Source organism: Camelus bactrianus, chromosome 14, assembly GCF_048773025.1.
Source record: "Camelus bactrianus isolate YW-2024 breed Bactrian camel chromosome 14, ASM4877302v1, whole genome shotgun sequence".
NCBI lineage: Eukaryota > Metazoa > Chordata > Mammalia > Artiodactyla > Camelidae > Camelus > Camelus bactrianus.
The window spans coordinates 9334405-9362361 of record NC_133552.1 but is presented as its reverse complement, the minus strand read 5'-3'; the positions used below and the strand labels follow the sequence as shown (position 1 = coordinate 9362361).

Here is a 27957-nt window from a genome sequence, read left to right as displayed (position 1 = left end):
CCATTAACAAAAGGGGCCCAGTGGCCTATGCCTATAGGCTGGGAACTTTCAAAACTGAGAAAAATAGTTTTTCATGTGATGACTCAAATTTATAGGTATTTTCTTTTAAAAGATCTGACGCTGATAAAGGTACTCTATTGTCCATGTTAGGATGCAAGGGATAGATTCTTTATCACGTGAGTACTTCTGTACAGAACACAGTGACACAGGGTTACTACTCACTTTCACTGGTAGTACAAAAGAACAGGATAAGAAAGCCATATGACAAATAACTAAGTTTGCAAAGTGGTTCAGGACAATGTTTGCTCCTTTCTGAATGGGGAAAATATGTAATCGTTTATGTTTAACCTTTTTTCCTTTTTGTTGCCAAAAGCTCCCATCAATTCTGAAATTTCACTATAGCAATCATAGTGTATTTACGGTTTGCATATCTGTATTTTCTTGATTTTCTACCTTTATTTATATTTCATTGGCTTTTCACTTTAATTTCATTGTTAGTGCTTGAAGAAAGCCACTTCAAATATTAATATGGAACAAAGCAAAGAAATATGAAAGGAAGGCAACTTGCGTATTAACCCAAAAATCTGGATTACAGAAACACTCTCAATGCACAGTCAACAAACACGTGGCGGAACTAGGACTCAAACCCAACAAAAGGACCAATGAAAGAAAAACTAGCTATGTCAGCACACATTCATTTCTAGGAAGAGTAAAACAAATAAAATGATATGGACAAAAGATGGTAGCAAGTACCGTTCCATTGACATAAAAATGATAGCACTTTTGTCATTCAGTATTATTATGGTTATTAAAATCACTGGGACCAGAAATATCTTTTAATTAAGAGTAAATTCAGTCACATGTCCAATTATTTAGAACAGAAAAATTAAAACAGAAATATTAATGCAAAAATACAAAGGCAAAAGAAGAAATATTTTTAGTGTTTTGTACTCCTAAATTTCCATAACACAAATTTCACACTAATTATTTAAACACTAAGTTTAAAAAAAAAATGAAACACATGTACTTCAGAATTATAAATACTGTAGTTCCAAACAGCTTGGGATATCACAATTCCTGATATGATTTAAACAAAACTCATGTATTTCCCTAGCCAGGTATACTGCCCATTAAAAACTAATTCATCTGTGTAAATGTAATATCTTGCTTAAAAAAAAAGTCACTCCTGTACCCACTTCCTTGCCATAGCAAAGGACAAACAAAAGCAGGATATAAAACTGAATAATTTCAGCTACATATAATATTTTGTATCATTTTCCCTCTGAATCAATAACTATTCTTTTTGGGTTATCTCTAACATTTCAGTTGTTCATAATATAGTTTATAAATTTCAAAATTTGAGATTTCAAGGATCACATTTAAGTAATAGGGTTTTATAAAATTTATTATTTCAGAACCATGTCAACAAAAGCTACAGCTTCAACATAAGAAAACATTCTAAAGAATAAAAAAAAAGTTCGTGAAGGGAAAATAGTTAAAAAGAGAAAAAGCTGAAACATATTAACTCAGCTCCAAAATAAAGGAATGACTTTTAAACCACAGTAAAGAAAGAAAATCACTATATATTCTATCATATCACGTTTCTTATCTAAAACTTTCCATAGAATTTATAATAAAATGGTTTTACTACCTTATATCCAGGTCCTAACTGATGAATTGCAAATATCTGTGCAGGGTTGAGGGCTTCGCTGAACACATACACGGCACCAAGCTGACCACAGAATACCCTATTTGCATCGGCAGTTTCTGAAGATCCGAGAAAGCACTTGTCATAGCTCTATTTTTAAAAAGGTCATAGAAAAATCAAATGTTTTATTTTGTAATGGCAAAATACTTAAGGATACCTGCCTTCATTATCAGGAATACCATAAAGCATAACAATAATATCAGAATAAAGTAACAGTTAAGACTCTATGGAGTATTTAATAAAAGCCAACTAAAGTTTTCATAGGAAAAGTTAATCAGTCAAATGTTACATATTTCAGGGGAAGCAAACAAACAATAATCATTGACTCAGCAATCACTTGACCAGCTTTCTAAATTGTACAGCTAAAAGCAAAAGGGCTTATAACTAATTATTTACAAACGTAAAAGTAATTTTAAAACTGTTATGATTTCAATTGTCCATACAGTTACCTGAATCAAGAGAATGACTATTCTAAATTTTAACTGTAAATACATAGGACTGAATTTTTATATTTTACCTAATTTCTCCACTAGGGATGTATTTCTCTATTTCTCTATTTCACTCTTACATGAGTACGCATTATGCAGACTCAAGTAAACAATAACCACCAAAATTTGCTCACTACAGTGCTCTTCATCTGGGGAGTTCAGCACCTAAGAAGTCACATTTGACGAGACTCTTAAAATCACTTCTTAAATCACACCTAATACTTGGCTCCACCTATCCAGACCAGTGAAAGTAGTCACTGTCCAGTTTCCTTCTCCCATCCTCACATTCTATACCTGAATCATAAGTAATTGTGAATGAGGTACAAAGAAAGAATGTCCTCATAAAATACCTCATCTTTAATTAAAAGTACAGGATCTCACGACTGCATAATGTACATGCACATATGTGTTACTGTCCAGGCCTCTCCATTTCTTGGAATACTATTGCAAATAATTTAAAAATCTAAGTCTTTTCTTCCTTTCGTTTTTTGTTTTTTTTTTTTAATATGACTATAGAGTCAGTGACAGTCAACAAAATAATTCTATAATAAAAAAGACTGATCTCTTTGGAGGGCAAATATAAAACAGAATTTCATCTGAATATTCTAATTCTGACAAAATCATTCTCAGAAATATTTACTGACTGTGACCCAACTATGAGTTTCTAGGAAATAACAAGCAAGCTTTTCCTGTAAAGGAATAGATAGTAAGTATTTCAAGCTCTGCAATCCACATCTGGTTTCTGTCACAGATTCTTCTTTGATTTTTGTTTGATTTTGCTTGTTTGAGTCTTTAAAAAAAATTCAAAAATATAAAAACCAAGATTCTTAGTTCCTAGGTCAATCAAAAAGATATCAAGGGTCAGATTTGGCCCATTGGGTACAGTTCGCCAACTCCTGAGCTGGGGAACAAACTATGGACTATGCACACTTGCTATTTAGGAGAATACAAGACAGAAGAAGACCCAATCTCCCACCCTAAGGAGACTGAAATCTAGAAAAATGAGAACAATCTTGGGAAGTGAATTTTGTTAAAAAGATGCAAGTTTTTATAAAACCATGCATGCCGGTAGGGTTGTAATAATAACTGGGCTTGGAAGTCCTTTGGGTATTAGAACATATCTCTTACCTTGTCTCTGACAGGCCAGGATGGAGACAAGGAAAGGCCCAAAACAGAGAAATAAGAGCTCTTGAGGTTTTAACCCTAGACATCCTCTGTCTAGAATCCAACTGTGCTACCTCCTCCACAGCTAACATGCCGGCTGAAACTAACATTATCACTTTGTAATTATCACAATAATTTATGTAACTTATTTCCCTGCATCTGTCATTATTTCCCTTCAAAATAATCTCAATACTGTAGCCTGAATGATGTTTTTAAAATATTAGCCAGCATCATGTCACTTGTCTGCCTTAAAACTTTCCAAAGATTTTTATGTTGGGTAAGAAAAAAATTCAGGCCTTATCTCTGCACATAAAGCCCTAAATGATTTGCCCTTCTCCTGTCTGGCTAACCTCATCATTTAACATCATTCTCTCCTTCCTCCCTCTGTTCTACACAAACTGGCTGCTTTGTTATTCAATGAACTTTCCAGTTCTGCCTCAAAGCCTTTGTACTCACTGTTTCCACTGAATGGGAATTTTTCTCCACATGCCTTTCTCCCTCCACTCTTCTCACTAAGACCATCTCTAGACCATCTAGCTTTTCCCTTTCCACATCTACATTCTTTATACATGTTCCCACTTAATTTTTCCCCATGGTATTTATTACCATTTATCTTATAAATGATAGGAACATGTTACACTTGTTTATTCTGTTTAAGGTCTTCCTTAACATCAAAATAAGGCATAAGACATCTTTTAATGCCTGAGATTCTGAAAATAACAGAATACTGCATATATATATGTTTGACCTAATACTTAATAATTTGGCCAAGTAATTTTATTTTTTTGCATCATTAATCACGTCTTTCAGCAATTTAATTATACTAAATTAAGACTTAAAAATTCACTTAATAGAAAAATACTTTTGAAGTAAAACTATTACCTTTCTAACAAACTATTATTCAATTCATGTTATAAACACTCAAATACATGAAAACACAGATAAATAAAAACTTACATCATTTGTGTTAACATGCCAAGCCATATCACCATAGGATACCAGCTGTCCATTAACATAACACCGAATTTCACTGTTCCTCCATCGATTGTAAATGTGGACAATGCTGATCATATACCACTAAAATGAAAAAAAAATTAGAGTATCAATATGTAATGTTTAATTATTACTGTCTAAAAAGTAATCATAATATTTACACTACACTATAAAAAATTGCTTGAAGGAATATTAATGATCATCCACTACCATTTCTTCAAATTCCCTCTCCCATTTCTCATTTTAGAGATGAAAGAAATGACTCATAAAGAATAAATTTGTGATAGAGAGAGAGCAAGGACCCTTTGAACACGAATAATATTTCTTCCATTCTACGAAGATCCAAAAATTGTGAAATTACAATTGCATTTGTGCTTATTCATTTAATAACATTAGCACTGCACCAGGCACTGCAAACACCCAGCTTTGACAGACAGACCATAAGGTCCAGCTCTCCTGGAATTTATGGAGCAGTGGAAGAGCCATACATTAGACAAGTAAACAAATACATAAGTATAAATCCTGGTGATTACTGTGGGGGAAAAAAGAACAGTGTAAACTGAGAAAGAATAACCTAGGATTCTTTGTATTGCATGCTCAGGAGAGAGCTGTCAAAGGAACATTTTAACATTTCTAAGATTTCGGTAATTTAAATCCCACAATTTAGAATTATTAAATCCAGGAATAATTATACATTTTAAGTTAATAATGTATGACTATTAATTAAGAAATAAGGAGTGAGTTTATACTGAGCTCTAATTTTACAGTTACTAGTGTCAACAAAAAGCATTTTAAAGTCTATTTTGATACGAAATGATTTAAGTTCTATAATAATTTGTGGATCCAACCTTTAGTCTTTTCAGAGTTAACAGCCTAATGCAGAGAATATAGAAATATTATTTCTAAACTATAGAAAAATACAAATGACTTATAGATACTTAAACAATTATGCTTTCAGTTGGAGAGGAATTATACTAGTTTTCCAACAAAACATAAAAATATAAAATTCAAACTTTTTGTTCTCCAGATTACTTAAAAGCACTATTCAATTATTTCATACATACTTTGCAAAACATAAAGCCATAATAGTAACTCTCAACCACTAAAACATTATTTATTTCAAGATATCTGAAATACTTTGAACAAAATTCAATTTCATGCATTTTGATTTAGAAAATAAAAATAGCACACTGAATAACTCATAGAAGACAGTAATACAAAATTACACTCTTCCTCAATGACAAAAATAAGTCAGGTCAAATCTTTTAAAACTCCTAAAACACATGTCTTTTTTTAAAGTTGCTTTATTCTGGATCATCCTTAATTTATTGCAAACTGAGGCTTTTACCTGATCAGAAAGTAACATATATGTTAACTCTGATTAAAAAATCAGAGTCAAAGAAAAAATCTTTAGTCATTTAACAACTCATGTTTCTAAACATTATAAAATTACCAAGAAGAAGCCATAAAATCTGAGCTTCAAATAAATTTAAGAAAAATCTTACAAATTGCATGTGTAAGAATTAAAATTTATCCATATAACCTTCACTGAGTTTGAAAATTTTTAACCAGAAATATCATCTGGATAACACAGGAAATACAATCTTTATATTTTGTATAAATTATATATATATATCTTTATATTATATATTATAAATGTTATATTTAAAATTTAAATTTCTAAATAGAATAGACATAAATATATGTCTATATAGAGAGAGGGATTTTCTGTTGCCCCAAAACAATTTTAAGATAATAAATAATGTATGAAAACTATGAAGAACTGTCCCTAAAACATATTTGATACCCATAAACAAGATACCATGAACTAAATTCCTATTTATTTTTTATCTACTACTTCTTTATCATGAGATTTTTTTTCCGCTAAATTGATATTTACTCCTGAAAGTCATTTATTCATTCAAAAAATTTACTGCAAGCCTACTTCATGACAAGTATTCCTCAAACTGTAGGCATGTAAAGAAATGTAACATATACACCCACAAGGTTTCATTAGAGAAACAAACATGAAAACAATTATAAAACAACAGATAACATCTGAATTACAGACATGGGAGCAAAAGGAGTAATGACTAACTGTAGGTGGGGGAAAGGAAGGACAATTCGAGAAGGATGGCTAACAAGAGTTCACTAAAAGAGTAAAACAAAGCTTAGACTAAGCTTGAAGGATGAATAGAACTGTTGAATAAACAAGGGGGAAAGAAACATTCCAGGCAGAGGACTCTTATTATGGTACATGGAGCATAGCAGTTTGGCAAAACTTTTCTCAGTGTTCAGGTTTAGTGGGAAAACAGACAAAGACTAGTTCTTAAAGAGATGGACAGGACACCTTTTGTAATCGGCCTTTATTTTTGCATAATACATTATGCAAATACATTATGCATCACTAAAGAATTTTGAACAGGAAAATGAAATGATCATCTCTATAATTTAGGAAAATAACTGGCAGCAGTGAGGAAGTAGGATAGTTACGCAAGTGTGGATGAAGATAAACGGGAAAATTACTGCAAAAGTCCAGGTAAGAAAACCACAGAAGCCTAAACTAAAAAGGCACTGGTAATTTAAAAAAGGGGGGGTGGGGTGGGCAGGAACTAATTAACAGAACTGACTGGAAGTACTAATATAGAAATACAGTACTAATATAGCTATTTTCTAAGTATGTATTAACGAATTATTGTTAAATTGACATTCTTTAACATAAATAATTATTAAACTATCCCTCACATAAGGAAATATTTTATTAGACTCATCTAAAAATAAAAACAGATATTTAACAACTCCATCCAAAATAATATTTTCTTCAGTTTCTGGCACATGGGATCATAAACAAACAAGAAAATAAATGAAAAAGAAAGAAAAAAAGAAAAAGAAATGAAGACATTCCCTCCACCTTCTGTGGGCTCATCAAACCTGTTAGGGCTGTTCCTGTGGATTAATACTCCTGTGGATACGAGGCAAGGTATGCCCTGAAGAAGGTGGACAATCTCACTGTCATATTCCTAAGAAAGACTCTTGAACCTGGAAGTGGAGCGGGGGGACTAGGCCGCAAACGTGGAAATAACAACTATACTTCTGTCCCTCGTTCTTTCAAATGGATGGTTACTCTGACACAAAGATGGAATTCGGTAAACAGGCAGAAACATCTTTCAAGTAAACTCCAGCAGATAATAAGTAAATTATATCTATATAGCTACTGTTATAGTTGCATATTTTCTGGTTTTTCTATTCTTTATCTTTTGAGCCGAACTTTTAAAAGTAGGTTTCAACTTGGTCTCTGAATATCCATATTCAAATAGATATTAAGCAAAGGTATATTTCATGGGTCTAAATATTATCAGTAGAGCAACATCCCTCTCCTTGAAGCCAGCATTATTGAAGAAGTAGAATCTAGTGAAACCTTCAGAATCAGGAAACAAGATTCAAGACTACGAGGACTAGCTGAATCTCCTTAAGGAATGTCTCTCTGTATCAACAAATCTGAAGGTTTAAACCTCCATTTAACTTACAAAAAGAGTTAAGTATCTGTAAATCCATAGTCCACAACATACACACACATACACAAATCAAATACTCTAAAGTCTGCACCTCTAGTCTAAAAACTGGTTCTTACCTAAACTAAATAAGGTTAGAGGAAGAAGAGGGAGAAAGAACAAGGAAAGTGGAGAAGGGAGAAAAAAAGAAGGAGAAACCTCAACAGTTACTAAATAATGCACATCCAAATGAATAATAAAGGTTTAAAAGAAATAACTGCCATTAGAAATACTGAAATACTATGCTGTAAGAAAGACTATATGGGGAGCAAAGCAAGGCAAATCAGGGAGAGATTCCATAGAAACTGTATATGAAATGGAACATGACAATGGGGTGGGATTTAAAGATCCAGAGCTGTAAGAGGACAAGTAAATGATTTCATGCCAGAGATCAAACATTTGAAAAGGAAGAGATAAAAAAAAAAAAAAAAGTGAATCATGTCTTACTAGTTCAGTTTTGCCAAAATAAAGATTTCAGTGAAAAGCTAAAAATAAAATACAAATCATGAAGGACTAGGTTAAAATTTTTCATTTATTCTATAGTTAGTAAGACGTAAATAATTGGTTTGAGCAGTGAAATAACATGATCAGGAAAATAAATCAGGTATTCGTGTACAAAATAGTTTGGAAGAGGTGTAGACAGATAATCCAAGATAAAATGAGGGCAACATGAAGAATTTAAGCAGTAAGAATTCTACAAAGGTGACAACTATATATTAGAGATAAAAGTATAGGACTTGAAATTTATCTGTCTGATATAAAGATCCAAAAGGGGCTGAAGAACAAAGCTGACTCAAGTGCCCACTACTAGAAAGATGGCAGCATCTTAATCAAAACAGAAGACTTAAGAATATGAATGGATATGGGATTGGGATAGAAAATTCAGTGTTATACATTCTGTGGTTGAGAGGCCAGAAAGACACCCACAAAAGCAATATCTCATATGGATGTGAGAAAAATAAAGCTCTAGGGATAAGACTAAGAGTGGAAAGCTATCAGGAAACTGAATAAAATTTCTGAAAAAATACAAGGTCCACAAAAGCAAGGATGTTGCCTGCTTAGTTCACTGTCATATCTCCTGTGCCTCCAACAGTTTCTGGCAGTCAGTAAATACGTGCTAAATAAATTAAGTGCTTACTGGAAGAATGCCACAGAACAGATCACAGCAAAAGAGAGAATGAGAGAGTGAGAGAAACAGAAACTGCAAAAGGTTCTGAGCTTTTTACGTCAAAAGTTAGGCATAAAGTAGAAAGAAAATGCAGACAAAGATAAGAGAAAAACATTAGCAGTCATGAGAAACCAATAAAAGAGAGTATTACAGAAGTCATAACAAGTGAGTTTTAAGACAATGGGAATGGTGAATTGTGTCATTCTCAATACATATATTTACTTATACCTACCTTGCGTGGTTGAAAATCATATTTGACACAGTGCTGAAAACCTTTTCCTTTGGACTTCAATGATGTGACTATCAGACAATTGCCAACGAAATGAGCAGAGTAACCAACTCCTTTGCTAGTACGAAAACTGTAAAGAAAACTGAGAATAGTATAATACCCTCTAATATAAAAAACAATATATCTAAAATTATTATTATTATATGATAATATAAAAAAATTATAAAAATAAAACTTATTCCCCTATATAGTAGAAGGGATATTACATGTACCAAATAAAGACTAAAGTATAAAACGTGTCGAACAACTAAAAGAAGGAATTTAAATTGGGAAAACAGAAGACTAGAGAATATTTTAAAATTTCAATTTAAAATATCATAAATACATAAAAACGAACTAATGAGCAACAAAAGCCTACCAAGTAGATTTAATATTCCTTCAATGACCACCTGAAAATTACAAATATGGAAATCATTTATATAGTAAATGTTCTAAAAACAACTTGCTCTCTAATTCTACTTTATCTTTGAAAATAGCTTACAAATTCATAAAAAATAAGAGGCAAGTATGATAAATTATGCAGTCAATTAAGAAAAGGAGTACATTTTCAGTCAAAAAAAGAAAAAAGATATGACTAAGAAATACAGTTATTTTCCTCTAGAAGAGCACTCCTCCTAGCTGTGAATTCAATCACAGTACTAAAACATTGTAAATGCTTCAACAAATGACAATATAATTGAAACAAATGTATGATCTCCCAAAATGACCTTTCTCAAGTTCAACCTCACTTATGTTTAGAAGTTCAAATGTTCATTAAAACTTCCCCTCATTACTATCTATGTATAATCTTTTTTATAAGAGATTTTATAAGCTATTAATAGCTCACATTTTTCTACATTCACATTTCTGAACCAGTCATTGTACAAAAATGTGCTCTCATTAATTCTTATGTGACAGGTACTATTGTTATTCTCATATTACTGCTGAAGATATCAAAGCACAAGATAAACAGTAAGCAGTAAAGGCAGGACTTAAACTCAGGCAGTCTTATTTCAGAGCACTGAAAGTATTAAATGAGATAACGCATGTAAGCAGTTTAATGCCCAGTACATAGTAAGGCAGTAAATGAAAGTTTGAATTCTTATTACTTAGCATTAACAGTAAACTAAAATTACCAAGTTCTGAGTCCTTACAGGTCAACCCATGGTTGACAGACCTATATTCTGTCAGTTATCTACCAAATAATTAATCTTACCTGATTAATTTCTCACTTGGTTATCAATATTAATATCTTTAAAAAGATTTTTTGAGGGGAGGTAATGAGGCTTATTTATGCATTTATTTATTATTATTATTTTTAATAGAGGTACCAGGGCTTGAACCCAGAACCTCACACACGCTAAGCACTGCATTCTTCCACTGAGCTATACCCTCCCCTCCTCAAAATCAGTATTTTTAAAGCATATCTTAACTATGCTCACAGCACTATGTAACTAAAAAGGCAAAGTGAATGAAATATGGTAGGAGTTTGGTTTTTTCCCCCTCCTTGATTAGGGACTAGCATATTCACTAAGAACCCACATTTGATCTGTGCAGACTAGAGACAGGAGGTCTGTAACCCTTGATTCTTAAACTGTAATTGAGAGGGAAAAAAGTGAGGTAAATTGCCTAGAATCAACAACAAAAAATGAGTAAGATAAACTAACTTAACTACATATTTATAGTTTTAACATATATATTTATTTATTCTATTCAATATGTTGCTCTGATACTATGTTACATATTTACAAAATTGAAATACTTAAGACAAAAGTACTAAAATTAAACATATTACTTACCAATAAAGATAAGGTTTATCCTTATCAACATTAATGTTATTTAATGGATCCATACGAAACCAAGTGTTTAGGGTGAAGCCATTCTGATAAGGCCACTTTGCAATAGGAGGCAACGCAATTGCCTAAAAGGCAATGAAAAAAGACACAAAAGTATCAGTTACACAAAATGTGATGGTAACTAAGGTCAAATATGGTTCTTATAGATTAAAAACAGTGACTGTATAAATATCAGAGAATCATGGACAAATATAAAAATAGAAATTATTGTCTTATTAATTTATTAATATTATTTGTTGACTATTGAAGCATTAAATTTTCAAATATTCAATAAATCAAGTTTCATCTCGAAGATACGTAGTAGAGTTCAGACTATACTCCAAGAAGTCCTCCTCCAATTTCACTAATATATAGTCCCTTACACATATGTTTAAGAATTTTCAGCTTTCTATGGTTTATGTTAGGTTTTCAGTAATATTTCACTTGATTAAAGAAGCTAAACTTTCAAATCCAAAAATAATTGTCGTAGAGGTATTAATCAAATCAAAATTGAAGAAATATAAGTATTAGGAAATAATGCTCCTAATAATAATGTTGGTATCCACAACCGGGTGTCCCTCATTGTGTGAGTCCACAAGACTCTGGAATCTGTATCTGTCAATGTTTCCTGGTCTAGTTGATTCCAAAATTTATGTTCTTATCTGCTATACCTTGCAAGAAAAAAAGATTCTGATGTTCAGATAGGGAGCTTTCAGTTAACTATTTCAGTGAATGAAACAGTGTACTATTTCTTAAATGAAGCAGATTCATGAAATAGGTCATAATCACAAAAAGCAAATTTAAATAGTATATCCATTGAGGCCACACAGCATGTAAAATGCCATCTTACATTTGTCATTTACCTTTACATGAATCATGTAGAATTCACTTAGCTCTCTGAAGGAGTAAATGTTACCAAATGGCTCATTTGGAGGCAGCATAGCGCATAGAAAGGCATCTCCACAATACAAAATACAATTCAGAAGGCCTAGTATATATGCTTATTTTGGAAAGAAAGCAAGTGGTATCACAATTTTAATCATCCAAAGGCACTGCTATGAGCAATGGTCCAACCAGTAGGCACCGTCTTGTTACCAGGGTGCCACTGGTTCATGGTCATCCAGAAGCAGATTATCAAAAACATTGTAATTATAAGGATTTTAAAATCAGCTCCCATCTGAATTTTTCAGGAGTTCACTAGCAGAAGTAAGATGCCTGAAACTAAGCCAATCTGTTGTTAAATAAAACGTGGATTTAAGGTCAGGCAAATTTTGGTTTGGGTTGTGTCTCTACTTTATGACTGAACAATGTTACATTGCAGAGGCTTAGTTTCCTCAACTGATGTAACAACAGTAATATCATTTACTTTATATTGCTTGTATGACTCAAATGAAATAATGATTATAAAAGTTCTAATTCCTTCCCTGCCTTCTCCTCTACATAGCATATATTTTTGATCTAAACTACCCGTCATGAAGATGAATGATGCAGGGAAAACCAAGAAAAGGAGAATAGGTAAGTCCATCAATATCCCATGAGCAAAAACAATTCAAACATTCACTACTAAAAATATATAAATAAAATTGTGTGTGTGTGTGTGTGTGTGTGTGTAAGTAAAATGCATTACACGTTGATAGAAAATATTCACAGATAAAAATATCAGGCAACTGATGGCCAAATGGCTAAAAACAGGATGAACTGCAACCTTAACTGAGGCAACTCAGGCAATTTATTAAAACAGAGTTACACTTTCTGTTTTAGCTAATTTTTGTTAATTCTATGTGTAAAACAGCAACTTGCTTACATTTCAGTCAAAACACTTTGCTCCTTTCCTATACCTTAGACTGAAGTCTACCAGGTTATCAGATCAACAGCAGTTCTGTAAAATGTATTAGAAATGTATATATGTATGTAAATAGAACTATTACATCTAAGAGAACTCCTACCTCTTAGGGACAGAGACAGTATTTTCTCTGCTAAGTACTATAAAGAATATTTTATATATGTTCTATTCTAACAATCTGATACATAAAATTATTAGCTTCCATCCTGAAAGTGGTTTTTTTAAACTTTCCTATTTTTTTCATGATTGGTGGAAATTGTAACGTAAAATAAATTAATAACAAAATTTTAATAAAAAAACACAAAATTAGAGAAATGGTTGATGAAATGGAAGATTGCAAGGACATTTAAGTACTTATTATGACCAAAGAGCAATAAATACATGATTTTTTTGCAACTTTATAGTGCTTAAATAGGATATTATTTCATTATAGTCTCACAATTACCTGAAAGTAAGCCAAGAAACTTTAAGGGACTAGCCTTCCACAGCAATGAACTACAGAATTCAGAAATGAAAACAATTCATCTAGCCAAAAATTCTACATACTCTCTACAATGCTACTATGTAGATTAAAATGATGAAATAAAGCAGGTTAAGAAAGCTAGTACTTTGAAAAGAACAACAAAACGGATAAACTTCCAGCTAGACCTACTGGGAAAAAGAAATCTAGTAACAAGTATGAAAGAGGAAACATCACTACATATCCTACAGACATTAAAAAGTTAATAAGAAGATATGGTGAATCAATCAACATATAAGTTTATGCCAACATATTCAACAACTTAGATTAACTGGACAAATTACTTGAAAGATACAAACTACCAAAGCTTCCTCAGAACAAATGTTCCCTATGTTTACTATAGAAATTAAGTTCACAGTTTAAACCTACCCACAAACAAAACTCCAGACCCAAATGGCTTCAATTGTGAATTCTAGTATACATTCAAGAATAAGTATTATCAATTCTATACAAACTCTTCAACAGAGAGAAATGAATACTTACCAACTCATCTTATGATGAATTTTTATAACATCAAAACCAGAGAAAGATATTACAGGAAAAGAAAAATACATTCCCAAATCACTCATAAATACTACAAAATTTCTTAGCTATATGTTATCAAATCAAATCCATGCTACATGAAAAGGTTAATACACTGTGATCGAGTAGTTTTTATCCAGGAATGCAAAGGTGATTTAACACTGAAATATCAATCATTGTAATTCACCACATTAACAAAGATTAAGAAGAAAAATCACATGATCATTTCAATAAAATCAAAAAAGCAGCTGACAAAATTAACACTGATATTAACATAGTGATGATTTTAAAAACTCCCAGCAAATAAGAATATAAAGGAATTTCCTCAACCTGATAAAGGACATGTCTTAAAACCTAATGCTAACAGCATACTTAATGGTGAAATACTTAATGCTTTCCCTGAGACTGAGAATAAGTCAAAATAGTGTCATTCAACTAAAGGTCCTAGCCAGTGCAAAAAGGTATAAAATGAAATAAAAAAGCACCTACTAAAAAGTGCTAGGACTAATAAGTGAGTTAGCAAGGTCAGGATACAAAGTCAATATACAAAAAAATTGCATTTCTATATACAAGCATAAAACGATATGGAATATTTATAAATAAATTTAATAAAAACGTTTAAGACTTTAATGCTGAAATTTACAAAATACTGAAAAATCAATGAATACTAAATAAAGGAAGATACATTGTGTTCTGTGAATTGGCATATTCAGAAATAGATCCACACAAACATGGTCAGATAGTTTTCAAAGAAAGGTGCTAACATAATCCAGTGTGAACAGACTATGTCGTCATCAAATGGTTATGAAACAGTTCAATATCCATATGTAAAACAAACAAAACTTAACCTCCAACTTTCCCTCACACCGTATTTTAAAAACTCACACAAAAGGGATCACAGACCTAAACGTAAGAGCTAAAACAACACAACTTCTGGTAGAATGCATAAGAAAAATAAAAATGTTGTGATCTTGGTTGATCCTGATTTCTTAGATTACAAAAGCATATTACATACAAGAAAGAAAATTTTAAACAGACTTCATCAAAATTAAAATCTTTTGTACTTCAAGAAATATTGTTAAGAAAATAAAAAGACAAGCTTCAAATTGGAAGAAAATGTTTGACAAATTAATTTATATCCCAAATATATAATGAACTCTTAAGATACTGAGAAACACAAAGTTTTAACAGATCTAAACACAAACATCACAAAAGAAGATGCAATAATGGCCAATAAACACAAGAAAAAATGCTCAACATCAGTCATAAGCGTGACACAAAGTTAAAACTCCAATGACATAACCATTTATATGCCTCAAATTAAAGAGACACAATGTTCAGGATGCAGAACAACTGAGATTCTCATATGTTGCTGATGGGAATGCAAAATTTTCCACTAGGGGAAACAACTTATCTGTTTCTCATGAAATTAAACACTTAACATAAAACCTAGCAATCTCACTCTTTTGTATTTACTCAAGAGATAAGAAAACATTCCTGCAGATCTATGTTCAAATGTTCATAGAGGTTTTAATTTGCAATAGCCAAAAACTGAAAACCCAAAAGTCTATCAACTAGTGAATGGGTAAACTGTAGTATATCCAAAAATGTAATACTACTCAGAACAAGAAGGAACAGAATGCACTACTGAAAAGCTACAGCATGGATAATCTCATAAGCATTATGGTAATTAAAAGAGGCCTGACAGAAAAGATAACATTCTATATGATTATATTTATATGAAACTCCAGAAAAGGTAAAATTATACAAATACAAAATAAATCAAAGGTTGCAAGGGATGGGCTAGGGAGAGGGAACTTGCTTCAAAAAGACACAAGGGAATTTTGGTGACTGATGGAATTGTTCTAAATCATGACTGTTGGTGGTAGTTGCAGAACTATTCAAAACTCATCAAACAATATTTTTTAAATTGGTGAATTTTACTGTATATAAGTTATATCTTCATAGAGTTGACTTAAAAATAAATAAATAAAAATAAACACATGAATTTAAAACTTACTGCAGCACTACAACCGGGGAAGTTGAAAAAAGTATCAGGACCATGTCTTTGTGGCATCTGATTAAGAACTGATAATAATTTTACTGCATGTCTTGGCTGAGGAAACAAGAAAAAGAAATATCACTGTACAAATTTAGGGAAAAAAAAATACCTAATTCATCAGGTTAACCACTGGACTGTTTACTAACTAGAGAGAAAATTAATTCTAAATCATTTACTAAACTGTTTAAGAGGAACAATTTCCATTATAAATTCAAGTTTATAGCTCTCTAGAGATGAACTGTTGAACATTAAATATTAATGCACAGATATTGAATACTTTTCCCTCTGACCACAGCTTACCCAGATTCCACTTTCTCCTCGAAGCATGCTGAACAAAAGCTTCAACTCCTTGACAGTGATGCTGTAGCTGGCAAGAACCCCCAACATATCAACTAGAAGATCTTCAAAGGAAAATAAAGTTATTCTGAACTCTAGTCATGAGCTGCCATCTGTCAAGGTAATACACTTTCGAAAGAACAAAAGTTATCTTGTTATTTCTACATATATATGGATATCTAACATAGCTAGATGTCCTCATGAATAGCCATTCTAACTAACAGTTTTTAAATCATCAAACAACAAAAAAGTAATATTTTAATTATAGGATTTTCCTACCAGAATTACCAGTTGAATTAAGTTCTCAGAAGAATTATATAAAACAGATTTCATAAATTCACAGAACACACACCCACCCACACACACACACACACACATATCTGCTATACACAGGGAAAGGCAGGCAAAAATATAGAAAAGTACAATAATTTAACCTTGTAACAATTTAACGAAATGTAAATTTGACGTTTTCAACTGTAAGAGTGATGGCTGACCTCATTTTCTTTTAGAATTATCTACTCTTAATAAAACATATTCCTGAAATATTCGTTGGCCATTAACAACAATTGTGAACACTTACTCCTTGCCTGGCTTTATTCCAAGTGGTTTACATGCATTAACGTCACAACCTCATAACAAGCCTGAGTTAAGTATTATTAATATCCCCTTCTAAAAATGAGTAAAGTGAGGCACAGATAACTTAACTGTATTGCCCAAGAACACATTCTAGTAAGTGGTAGAGTCAAAATTCAAGCCCAGGCAGTATGGCTCCAGAAGCTTCACCCTTACCCATTACTCTGTAAATGGAAGTACCATTTCAACACATGACTAGTGATATCCATTATGATAATGAGTTTATGTGCATATAAGAGACACGTCAGCTCACCGAACAATAAGAAAAATCATACATTTAATCTCTTATTTCTGATTACTCTCTCATCTGTGGACATTGTGAGTAATAGTACCTCTATCAATTATTCTTTGTAAGAAATTACACATCTAAATATATACTTCATTTTCTCAATTTCTAAAGCACTTCCTAAGAATTAAAGATACTGTACAAGTTATTACAATAAATACACATATACATTCTAAATAATTTATCATCAATTAATAAAAAGATTAGGTTAGGATAAGTTGAAATAATTGGTTATTGATATATATTACACAATATCAGATTAAAGGCTGGAATTTAAGACTTTAAAAATATTTATTATATATGTATTTTAAAATAGAAATTTAATATGGTTATTTTCATCAATAAATAGTTGACAGACTTTTACCTAACACCATTAGAAGTAAGTAACCTCTATGATAAAACTGTAACTGTGGAAATGTCATTTTAAAGAAAGATCTTTAAAGGAAAGGTCATTCACCATTCAAGTACCAAATATGTTCATAGTTATTACAGATTAGTCAGAAGATCTGCATCTAAGAATTCTAGATAAAAACCAAGCCCCTTAATACTCTTAAGTTAATATAAAGCATTTTAAAGTAATTAGCTGCAATGGCAACCTTCAAAGAATATTTCTTAAAGGTTTGCCTATAAGGACTATTTTAAAAGAACTTCTATTTCTAAATCTTTACCTCATCTCTGACATGACACAAAAGTGATCTATTATATTTGTATTTAATTACATAATTATTAAAATTTCTTATTTATTATACAGATAACATAACCAACTATCTCAGTTTTTAATTTTATAACAGATCTTCTTTATCTGTTATAACAGATCTTTTCTGTACAAGATTTTTAAAGGAGGAAAAATACTAAGCCTATGAAATTCTTTTATCAGGTTACTATAGATGTTCAACCACCTTCAAGTGAAACCTTCACATTATTAAATAAAAAGAACCTCTTTGAACTTAGCATGCTACAAAACACTCAAGAGTGAAAACTTAGTAGTGTTTTGGTGGTTACTGATGGTTCATTAGTATATTATCTAAATTTTAATTTCTCTACTGAAAAGTAAGGTAGAGGTATTTTTCTAAAACTTAATGCTTAAAATAACAAAGTGAAAATTTTGTGTTATCCATTTTATCACTAATGAGAATAAAGGGAAAAGGAATTAAGAAGCTTTTTATAATAAAAAACACGAAGATATAAGCTTCTGTGCTATTATCATGCTTACTATCACCTCACATCTTAGTGCTTATGAATTATGTACCAATAAACTAGTATGTACATGTACATAATTGTGGCTCATTTTCTAAAGTACACTCTATAAAGTAGACATTTTATTTACAAAAAAGAAAACTAAAGAGAAAAAATCAAGGGCTTAAACCCAGATATGAAGATTCAAAGATCACATGTTCTATACAATATGTGTACATGTAAGTTTATACAAATAAATTCCTGTTAACACTAAAATTTACAGAAATGGTACCAGACCTTCATTAAAAAGATGTTTTACATTTGAAACTCTTTTTCATCAAGTTAACCATTAGTAACCAATATAGAGAATGCTAAATCATTCTAAATAGAGATATATGTCACCTTGAAAGCCATTAGAAATGATTTTAATATATTCTATAAGAAAAACAAAAATTCTGAAATATTGTTTACGTTAAAAAGCATTCATCTTTATCCTTCATTCCATTCTTTCCTGTTTAATGTTTTGCTCTACCAGTATTATAACTAATTATGCAAAAATCAAATATTATAGAGGATGCTCTAGTATTTCAACTACTTTTAAGATCATAAGATGATACTGTGAGGAGTCTTATTAGTACTTTTAGAATTGTGAAAAACTCTTTCATGTCAGAAGAAACTTATGCTGAAAATCCATGGCTTAAGAGAATCAACATTTCAAACTCTAAACTTATTTTTGGGAATATTTTTGGAAACTGTTGTTCCGGGAGCACCTTTCAAAAACTTTCTACTAATGTTCATCTAACTACAGAGGAAAATGGACTTGCAGGTGGGTAAAGGACTGACGGTGAAGAATTACAGATGTCAAAATTATTATTTGAAATAACACAGAACAAGCACAAAATTACTATTTTTAGCTTGAAATTTCATGCAAATTTTATGTTCTAATCCACAACTATCTGTGTTTATCGTAATACAAAAGTTCCTCCAAAAAATATCAAAGTAAAATGGACACTTCCAAAAATTACAGCATGCTTGTCCTAAAAGGCTTTTAGCATATCCTGTCATATTTCCATATATGCTGGATTGAAGAACATGAAGCTCAGATATTTTTAATAAAGTGATAATTTTATAGAAATGTGACATGTAGTGTGATATTTTACTTGTGTGAAGGTTTAATTAAATTCTACAAAGAAAAGTACTATTCATTTTTCCAATAGATTTCATAGCACTTATTCCACATTACTGAGATTTTTCTAAAATCTGGAAAAGCAAAATAGTAATTATGTTTGTCTAATACAGAAGTCATCTTCCATTCTTCAGGTTTTCTCTTAATATAAAAGGCAAATTTTCCAGACATTTGTAATTATTTTAAAATAAGAATTTATAAAATTCTGTTTATAGAATATAAACAGAATTGTATGAATCTTTATAAACATTTAAAGTATACGTTTCCTGTCAGATAATCCCATACCTGCTATCATGTCATCTACAGCACTCATTTTCAGCAACACTTGCTCAATTAGCCCAACTTCTGTGCTAGTCTGTAAATTCCGAACACTTTTTCGTAGGATGGCTGTAAACATGCTCCATATTTCTGCTTGACATGTGACATCACAGTGTTCCAAAAGCTCTGTCATGCATGTTATACTCTCAGCATCCTGGATAATAAAGTTCATCTCCAAGTCAAATTCTCCACCAACCAGCTGAAAATAAACAGAAAAAAATCACTAATGATAATGTGGGAAGTTGTATCTAACAACAAGACAATATAATACCAAACATTTAACTAGCAAGAAAGTATAGCTACTCTAAAAAATTTCAAGTCTTCCAGTCTAAAACTAATTTTGATAAAAATTTCACTACAGATAAGTGAAAGATGCTGTAAAAATTAAAACTCACATACAGAAATTTAATTTTTTTTTGCAAATGGGAAAAGACAATTTCAAATCTAGAAAAGCCAAACAGAGCAAATGACTATGAAGTGGGATTCAGGACAAATTCCCTTAAAAAACAGTTTGGTTCTTAAAAGTGATAAATACTAGAAGATGCAGCGTTCACTAAGGGTAAATTTTAAGACATAAAAATTCATTTTCTTTTATATTACTAGGCTGACAAATAAAACACATGTAACAGAAAAAGAAAAGCTGGGTCTCGTCTGCACTTATAGAATTGAAGAAATATGAAATTGACATTAGCAAACTTATACTAAATGTTGAAATTATAGAATTAATGCTAAAAATGTTTAAAAGAGAAACATCTAATATCTTGTAATACTTTTTTAAAAAAGACATGTGAATTGGGAAAGTGAGTTGATTTAATGGCAACATATTTGACTTGTAGCATTACACCAAGAGTCAAAAGTATTACTGTCCCTCTTATTCGCTACTGATCAAACCACACATGAATTATTTTATTCAGTTATAAGTACCATTCTTAAGAAAGAACAATGAAAATTGGATCTTTATTGGTCTAGAGAAAATGTGGAAAATTCAAGCAGAAAATAATAGCCATACACAAACTTCCTGACAAATTTGAAGTCATTTATTTATTCATCAAAATTTTTACTTATTAAGACTAGAAATTGCTGCACTAAGAACTAAAAATGTATCTGTGGACAAGAAAAAAAAATGTACTAACAGAGCTAAATTCTAGAAATAAAGATGCTTATATGTATTTATGTATATTCCACCTTATTCCAAAAAAGGTTGAAGGTGGCTTACAAGTTACATAAAGTATAAAAAAGGACATAGTGAGTAGTTGAAAAAGAGGAAGCAAAGGAAAATAAGATTAGGGACAGACAGGGACTAGTTATTAGATTCTAGAGGTAGAATTAATTTTCCATCAGTGGAAGGTGTTCATTAATATGACGGATGACCATGTGGTATAAATGTGATATAAACAGGATAAACAATGGTAATAATAATACCACCACCTCACCTCACATGCCATTAAATACTATTCTAAGTGCTTTACATGTACTGAATAATTTAATTCTCACAACAACTAATGACAAAGAAGCTATTATTCCCTTCATTTTACAGGTAAGGAATCATAGGCACAGAGAGTTTAAGTAACTTGCAAAAAGGTCACCAAACTAGTAGGTAGAGGACCCAGGATCAAAACCCAGCAGAAGTCTGTCTTCACACAAGTCTATACAAGCAATGAAATCTCACTTAAGAATATTTTTAAAGTCTTCTAAAATTTAAGAATTTAAAAACAAAATATCCTCAAATTTTAAAATATTATACTCTGTACATATTTTTCTTTATAATAGCTCCAAAATTCAACTTTACAAGAAACTAGCCCTTCATGCTCACTTCCAACCTTTTACTGATCTAGATATTCTCTAGGTAAAGGTTGGTTTTACTTCTAAGTGCGAGACAACTTCAACTCCTATTATTTCTAGTTTATTAACATAAATAACCATGAGAGTGGTTAAGAGATTGGCTCTGAGTTCAAACTTCCTGATTCCGATTTTAGCGACACCACTCACTTGCTATGTGACTTTTAATGATGCTACTTCTCTAAGGCTCAGTTATTTGATCTATAATAGGTAATAAAAGTTCCTATCTAATAGGGTTGCTGTGAGGATTAAATAAAGTAATCAGATTATAAGCACTTAGTTACAAAGTCAGGCATATAGTTAGCATTCAGTTAACATTAGATGTTACCCGTTCTCTTACCCCAACTTTGAGCTAAAAAATGTAGTCAACTAATCACATTCATCTAAAGTATCATGAAACAGCCATCTATGCCTAATTTCCAGCAAATGGTAAATTATTGTAGATCATGTAACTCTCTTAGATATTACTTGTAGACCTATCAAAACCAACTCAAACATCATTTTCACCATGCCATCATCTCACCAAAGAACTACTTACTTATTCATATTTATATGTCCAATTGACGTGAATTGCTACTATTAAATACATAGACCCATGATTAGTAACTCAGAAGAGGTTCTCTAGAAGTCAACTATACAGAGAAATAAATAGGTTTGAAAAACAATGATGTGGACACTTACTGACTGACCTAAAAGAATTAGATACCAAAGTTTAAGTCTATGAGCCTCTGAATAAATTAATGTAAGAATTCATATACACTAAAATGAGATAACACCGAAGAATTGCTTAGAATAATCTCCTTAATGAGTTATAAACGCTTTAGTAGAATCTGGTATACCCAAAAACCATTATCAAATGTGTAAATAACAGAGATGGACTCAGTGGTAACAAAAAATATTCTGCTTTTAAAGGAATTAACAATTAAAATGTGTAATTCTAACAATCAGCCTATTATGTGAAGCCTAAGGTTCCAACTTTCACAGTTAAAAAAACAATGCCCCTTTCTGTACATCATTTAACTACAAAAGAGTAAGTTATGGCTCCCTGATTTCACTGCCAGAAGCTATAAAAATATTTATTTTCAATGTTCTAGAGTAGATCTATGGTTTCAAATGGTCTTTTTTACTTTTATTATAATTTTTAATACATTAGTGCTAAAGAGGCTAACTGCTTATAAGACTATCATTCCAATATTAGGGAAATATTTATTCCTCATTTGTAATGAACAGTTCAATATTTATCAAGCATATAAATATTGCATATATTTAAAGCATATAGGAAAAGGTACAAACAACCGGTCTTTTATTATTTAAATAATTCTCTAACAACTCTATGAGGAAAAAGCTTAATTATCTTCATAGAAAGAAACAAGATAAATGAGGTTAAGCAACATAACTAAAGTCACACAGAAGTAAATGGCAGATCCAGGATTCTAGTCTAGACTAGAAAATGCACCTAAACAACTTGCTATGAGGTTGACGGTGTAAACTCAAAAAATAGAGATGTAATTGTGTCACAGTAGCTCTATGAAGAAATTAGTGTTTTACGAACAATATGTGGGTAAAATGAGTAAAGACAAAAACGATTTCTGTGGGTAAGAAAGAAAACATCCAGATGTACTAATAAGTCACAATAAAGAAAAAACGACCAATTTATTTAAAGTTATTTAAAGACATTATTTCAGCAGGAAAATCTAAGACTTTGAATGCTCAAGTACAGGAAAATTAGCAATAAACACAAAAAAAGAAAATTCATAGGGAAAACATTTTAAAATGCCAACAAAGTGACACAACAAGCCAAAAAGCTAAATCAAAAAAAGCTAAAATCAGTGTTACCATGGTATAAATGAGACTTATAAATCAATTGAGACTTGCTAAAAATCTGAATGTGTCCATGTGACACTCTATTTGCACAGTTAAGGGTGTTCTTTTCCTCCAGGACTTCTCCTTAAAATTCTAAAAGGTATTGCCACTGCAAGAAAAGTGGCCGATAATGGTGCTTCCTACTCAAGAGTCGGTCATAAATGAATAAAGTAAATAGCATAGCTGAGCTTTTTAAAGAACTTTAATTTGCATAAAAGCATAAAAATTACTGTATAAAAATTAGGAATATAAAATGCTGACCTAGAAATATATTATCTTCTGAAAGTAATATGGTTCATAATTAGCAATATAAGTATCTTTTATTTTTTTTTTAAGTATAGAGTTTTAAATATCTTTATTTTGAAATCTTTGATTATAAGTTAGGATCATATGGGATAATACAGTGTACATTAATTAGATCAAACTGGATTAATTATTAACCAGTTGGATTTCTTTGCAAAATCTTTGCAACTCTCAACTCTTCGCTCCAATTCAGCACCCTACATTCAGCTTCCCCTACTCCTCATTCCCTAGCTACTGCCAGAAAGAACATTTCTGCAATGCCATTTCTCACTTCATCTAAAACTCTTCATGATGTTACTCTCCATGCATGACACAGGGATCCCTTCCAACCCCTAAATTTAACTTCCAATAAACCTCCAAATATCAGTTTAGATACCGCTTAATCCAGAAAGTCTTCCCAGGAACCACAAAGACTGCCTTTCTCTGAACAACAATTACAACCCATCCACACCACAGCAATCATTTCAGTATATCATAGATGTTTACAGATTACTTTCTATTACCCACTTTACAGCTTTGTGAGTGTAAGAACCATTTGTAACTCTCAAGCATATCTATATCACTAGTACACAGCTAAACCCATGCAAATTATTCAGTATTTCACATGAAATGGGAAGATGGCAGGATGAAAGGACAGAAGAGAGAGAAGCAACCTGGCAGAAAGGCTTCACTAATTCACGGTCAGTCGCCAGGCTACAAGCTAGATCTGTCTAAAAGTAGACCATGTTCTACTTTTCTGTTTTAGCAATGAATTGTTCTCAATGCCATATAACATCTTTAAAGTTCCAGAGATGATCACAAAGGCAAAGAAAATGTTTTCTCATCCCTGTTTATGCCCCTCAGTTGCTTTCCTTTTTCTTCTATTACTACTTGGAAAATATGTGAGCTTTCACGGTAAAATTGGGGAGACATCTAAATAAGATCTAAATACACTACACACAATTTTTAGTTATTAAAATCAGGCTTAAATATATTTCCACGTCCAGTTTCTAACTATTTTCAAGTGAAATCAGTTTACAACATCTTCCTTTGAAAAAGAATGTTGGGAGTGACATCACCAAAAAACAGCAGAGTGGGCAACTATGTCCTCCCTAAAAAAACTAATGATCTGGCAAAAACCTGCAGAATCAGCTTCTAAAGAATTCTGTAATCAAGTCAAAAATGTACAGCCAAGGTAAGACTTACTGAGAAGAAGCTACTGTTTTGTGGTGAAAGGCACGGTCCCACCTTCAATCCCCCACAGCCCAGGTTGGCAACAGTCATGAGGACGCCAGCCTGCACTGGTGATGAGCGTTGCTAGTCCAAATGGAGCACTACGGATCTTATTCTCAAAGAATTGTGGTTGTGGGTCTGAACTTGTCCAGCAGCTCCCTCAAGGATAGACACAGAGAATTTTCTTTGCCTCATCTAACTCAGAATGTTCCCAGCTAGGACACTTTTGCTGAAAGCACGTAAAGGCACACGGATTAGCTTCAGCAGCCTGGAATAAGACAACACTTGGGACAAGCAATAGACAGACCTGGAAGCCTGGGAAGGAACATGTAGGGAAAGAGGATAAGTGTGGGTATAAGGTCTTTTAAAAGCTCTCATGTATACTGGGTAACAGAAAAAGCCACATGCATGCACAGGGCAGGCTGCACATTCAAAAAAGACCTAAAAAGACCCTACGCTTTTACCTGTAGCTGGCCTTTAGAGTCTACAAAAGTAGAAGGTAAAAGTTAAGGCAGAGTTGTAAACAGCTTGACTAAGCACTGAAGAAATGCACAGAGCAAAAGATAGGAAGAGTATTTTTCTCTTTCTTTTTTTTTCTTTCCTCAGCTCCAGGCACTTAAGGTAACTTTGTCAAAACATCAGCTGATCATCAAACTAAGAATAAAGGCTTCAATGGCCAAAAGTGGCAGAAAACTATAGACCTTAAGAATATACTTTAGAAAAGTTACTAAACAAATAGCAATAACACAGAATAGCAACTACAAACACAAAGAAGTAGGGAAAAGAATTGATTTCCAGAGTTTTCACACTACAATATTCAAAATGTCTAATTTTCAACAAAAAATATGAGACACACAAAGAAATAAAAAAAGGATGGCCCATCAAAAAAATTACTTTAGTGTTGAAAATTTGAAAACTACATTTGTCTTATCTCCTTCCTCTATTCTGTCTTCCTGTTAACATTTTGTTTTCTATTAGTATACGGATGTCTTCTACTATTAGCCAATCAAATTACTTTTAGAAGCAGAAACAATCTAAATTATAAAGCTTTTGAATTATTAATTTCTAAAGAATAGATCATCAATATAAAGCTATATATACAATTTTACAAAGAAATGAAAGTGAAACATGATAATTAAGAACCACCATCCTGTGAACATTTATTATATGCTTAGTAATTTATGTGTATAGCCTCATTTAATTCTTATAACTCTGTGAGACAAGTATCTCAAACAAGGAAATTGCAAGGTCCCTAAGCTAGTGTCAGCATTAGAATTGGTCTTGTCTCATCAATATCACAAAGAATTAAAATATATATCATTACCAGAAAGATCACCACCCTCAAGACATAATTATGTACTTCCACCAGTCATGTAGCCTTCAATATCTGCTATTAAACATTAGCATGCATAATGAATGACTTTTAGGTAAGTGTTTAGTAAATAATAGGAAAATACTTTATAAATTTGGACATGAACATAATAAAATTTAATGATCCTAAACCCAGCCAACAAACCAAGGCAAGAAAAAGAGAAAGTTACGTCTTTTATTCCTATTTCTTTCATACCAGTCCTCTCTACAAGTAATTTATATTGGCAATCTTTCTGTGGTATAGAAATAACTATACCCAAGAGTATAACAAGCGCTGCTACAATACCTCCATAAACTCTAGGGAAGGGAGGAGAAAACAAAGGGAATGACTATCATACAATAAGTGCCTTCTTTAAACTATATTTTAAACAACATGCAGTTTATCAAAAGCAGTATAACCACTTTTATAACTGCCTTATATGACGATAACAAACACACATGATTAATACACCTGGCTACTAGGTGACAAGTGACATATGAAGGAAAATTAAATGTGTTAATTGCCAAACCACTATATGCTTTTAAATTCTCCCAGCCTAACACTGAAAACCCTAAGCTATTTCATAAATAAAAACAAAATAAAGACTTTTTCAGACAAATAAAAGCTTGTAGAGTATATGTTGCCTGCGGACTTTTACTACAAGAAATGTTAAAGTAAGTTTTTCCAGCAGAAGGAAAATAATACCAGATGGAAATCTGAAATGACACACAAAAAAACTGAAGAGTGCCAGAACTAATAAGTCTGTTTTTAGATACAAAGATTTTTTTCTTCTATTTGGAAAACTCTTTAAAAGATAACTATCTAAAGCAAAAATAACAATGCATTAAACGATTTATAACACATACTGAAGTAAAAACAATGACAGCAAGAACACAAACGCTAGGAAAAGAGTACGTATACTTTTAAAAGTTCTTTATCCTATACTTACAGTAGTATAGTATTTAAAGATTGAGAGTGATAAGTTAATAATGCATATTGTAAGCTCTAGAGAAAACACTATATGTAAAAAAGAAACAAATATGAAAGACCTTAACTGACACTTTACTGAAGAAGATAAACACATTGTAAATAAACATATAAGATGCTCCACATCCTATATCACCAGTAAAGTAAAACAACAATAAGATACCATTACACACCTACTAGAATGGCCAAAATTCAGAACGCTGATAACATCAAATGCTGGTGAGGCTAAGGAGCAACAGAAATGCTCATTCTTTGCTGGTGGGAATGCAAAATGGTACAGCCACTTTGGAAGACAATTCAATGGCTTCTTACAAAATTAAATATACCCTCACCACACAATACAGC

At 31.7% G+C, this 27957-nt stretch overlaps 1 protein-coding gene across 12 annotated transcripts in view; it reads right to left on the bottom strand.

Annotated features, from left to right (window-relative positions):
* The window catches only part of NBEA (neurobeachin), a 536549-nt gene that overhangs the window by 456175 nt on the left and 52417 nt on the right, over positions 1–27957 (bottom strand). For all 12 annotated transcript variants that reach the window (XM_074378046.1, XM_074378047.1, XM_074378045.1 and 9 more), the window contains exons 2-8: positions 20025–20256; positions 16423–16523; positions 16081–16176; positions 11140–11261; positions 9305–9431; positions 4318–4437; positions 1652–1798 (exon numbers count right to left, since the gene is read on the bottom strand). In XM_074378046.1, coding sequence (XP_074234147.1) covers positions 1652–1798; positions 4318–4437; positions 9305–9431; positions 11140–11261; positions 16081–16176; positions 16423–16523; positions 20025–20256 — 945 coding nt within the window. The remainder of the gene's footprint in view (positions 1–1651; positions 1799–4317; positions 4438–9304; positions 9432–11139; positions 11262–16080; positions 16177–16422; positions 16524–20024; positions 20257–27957) is intronic.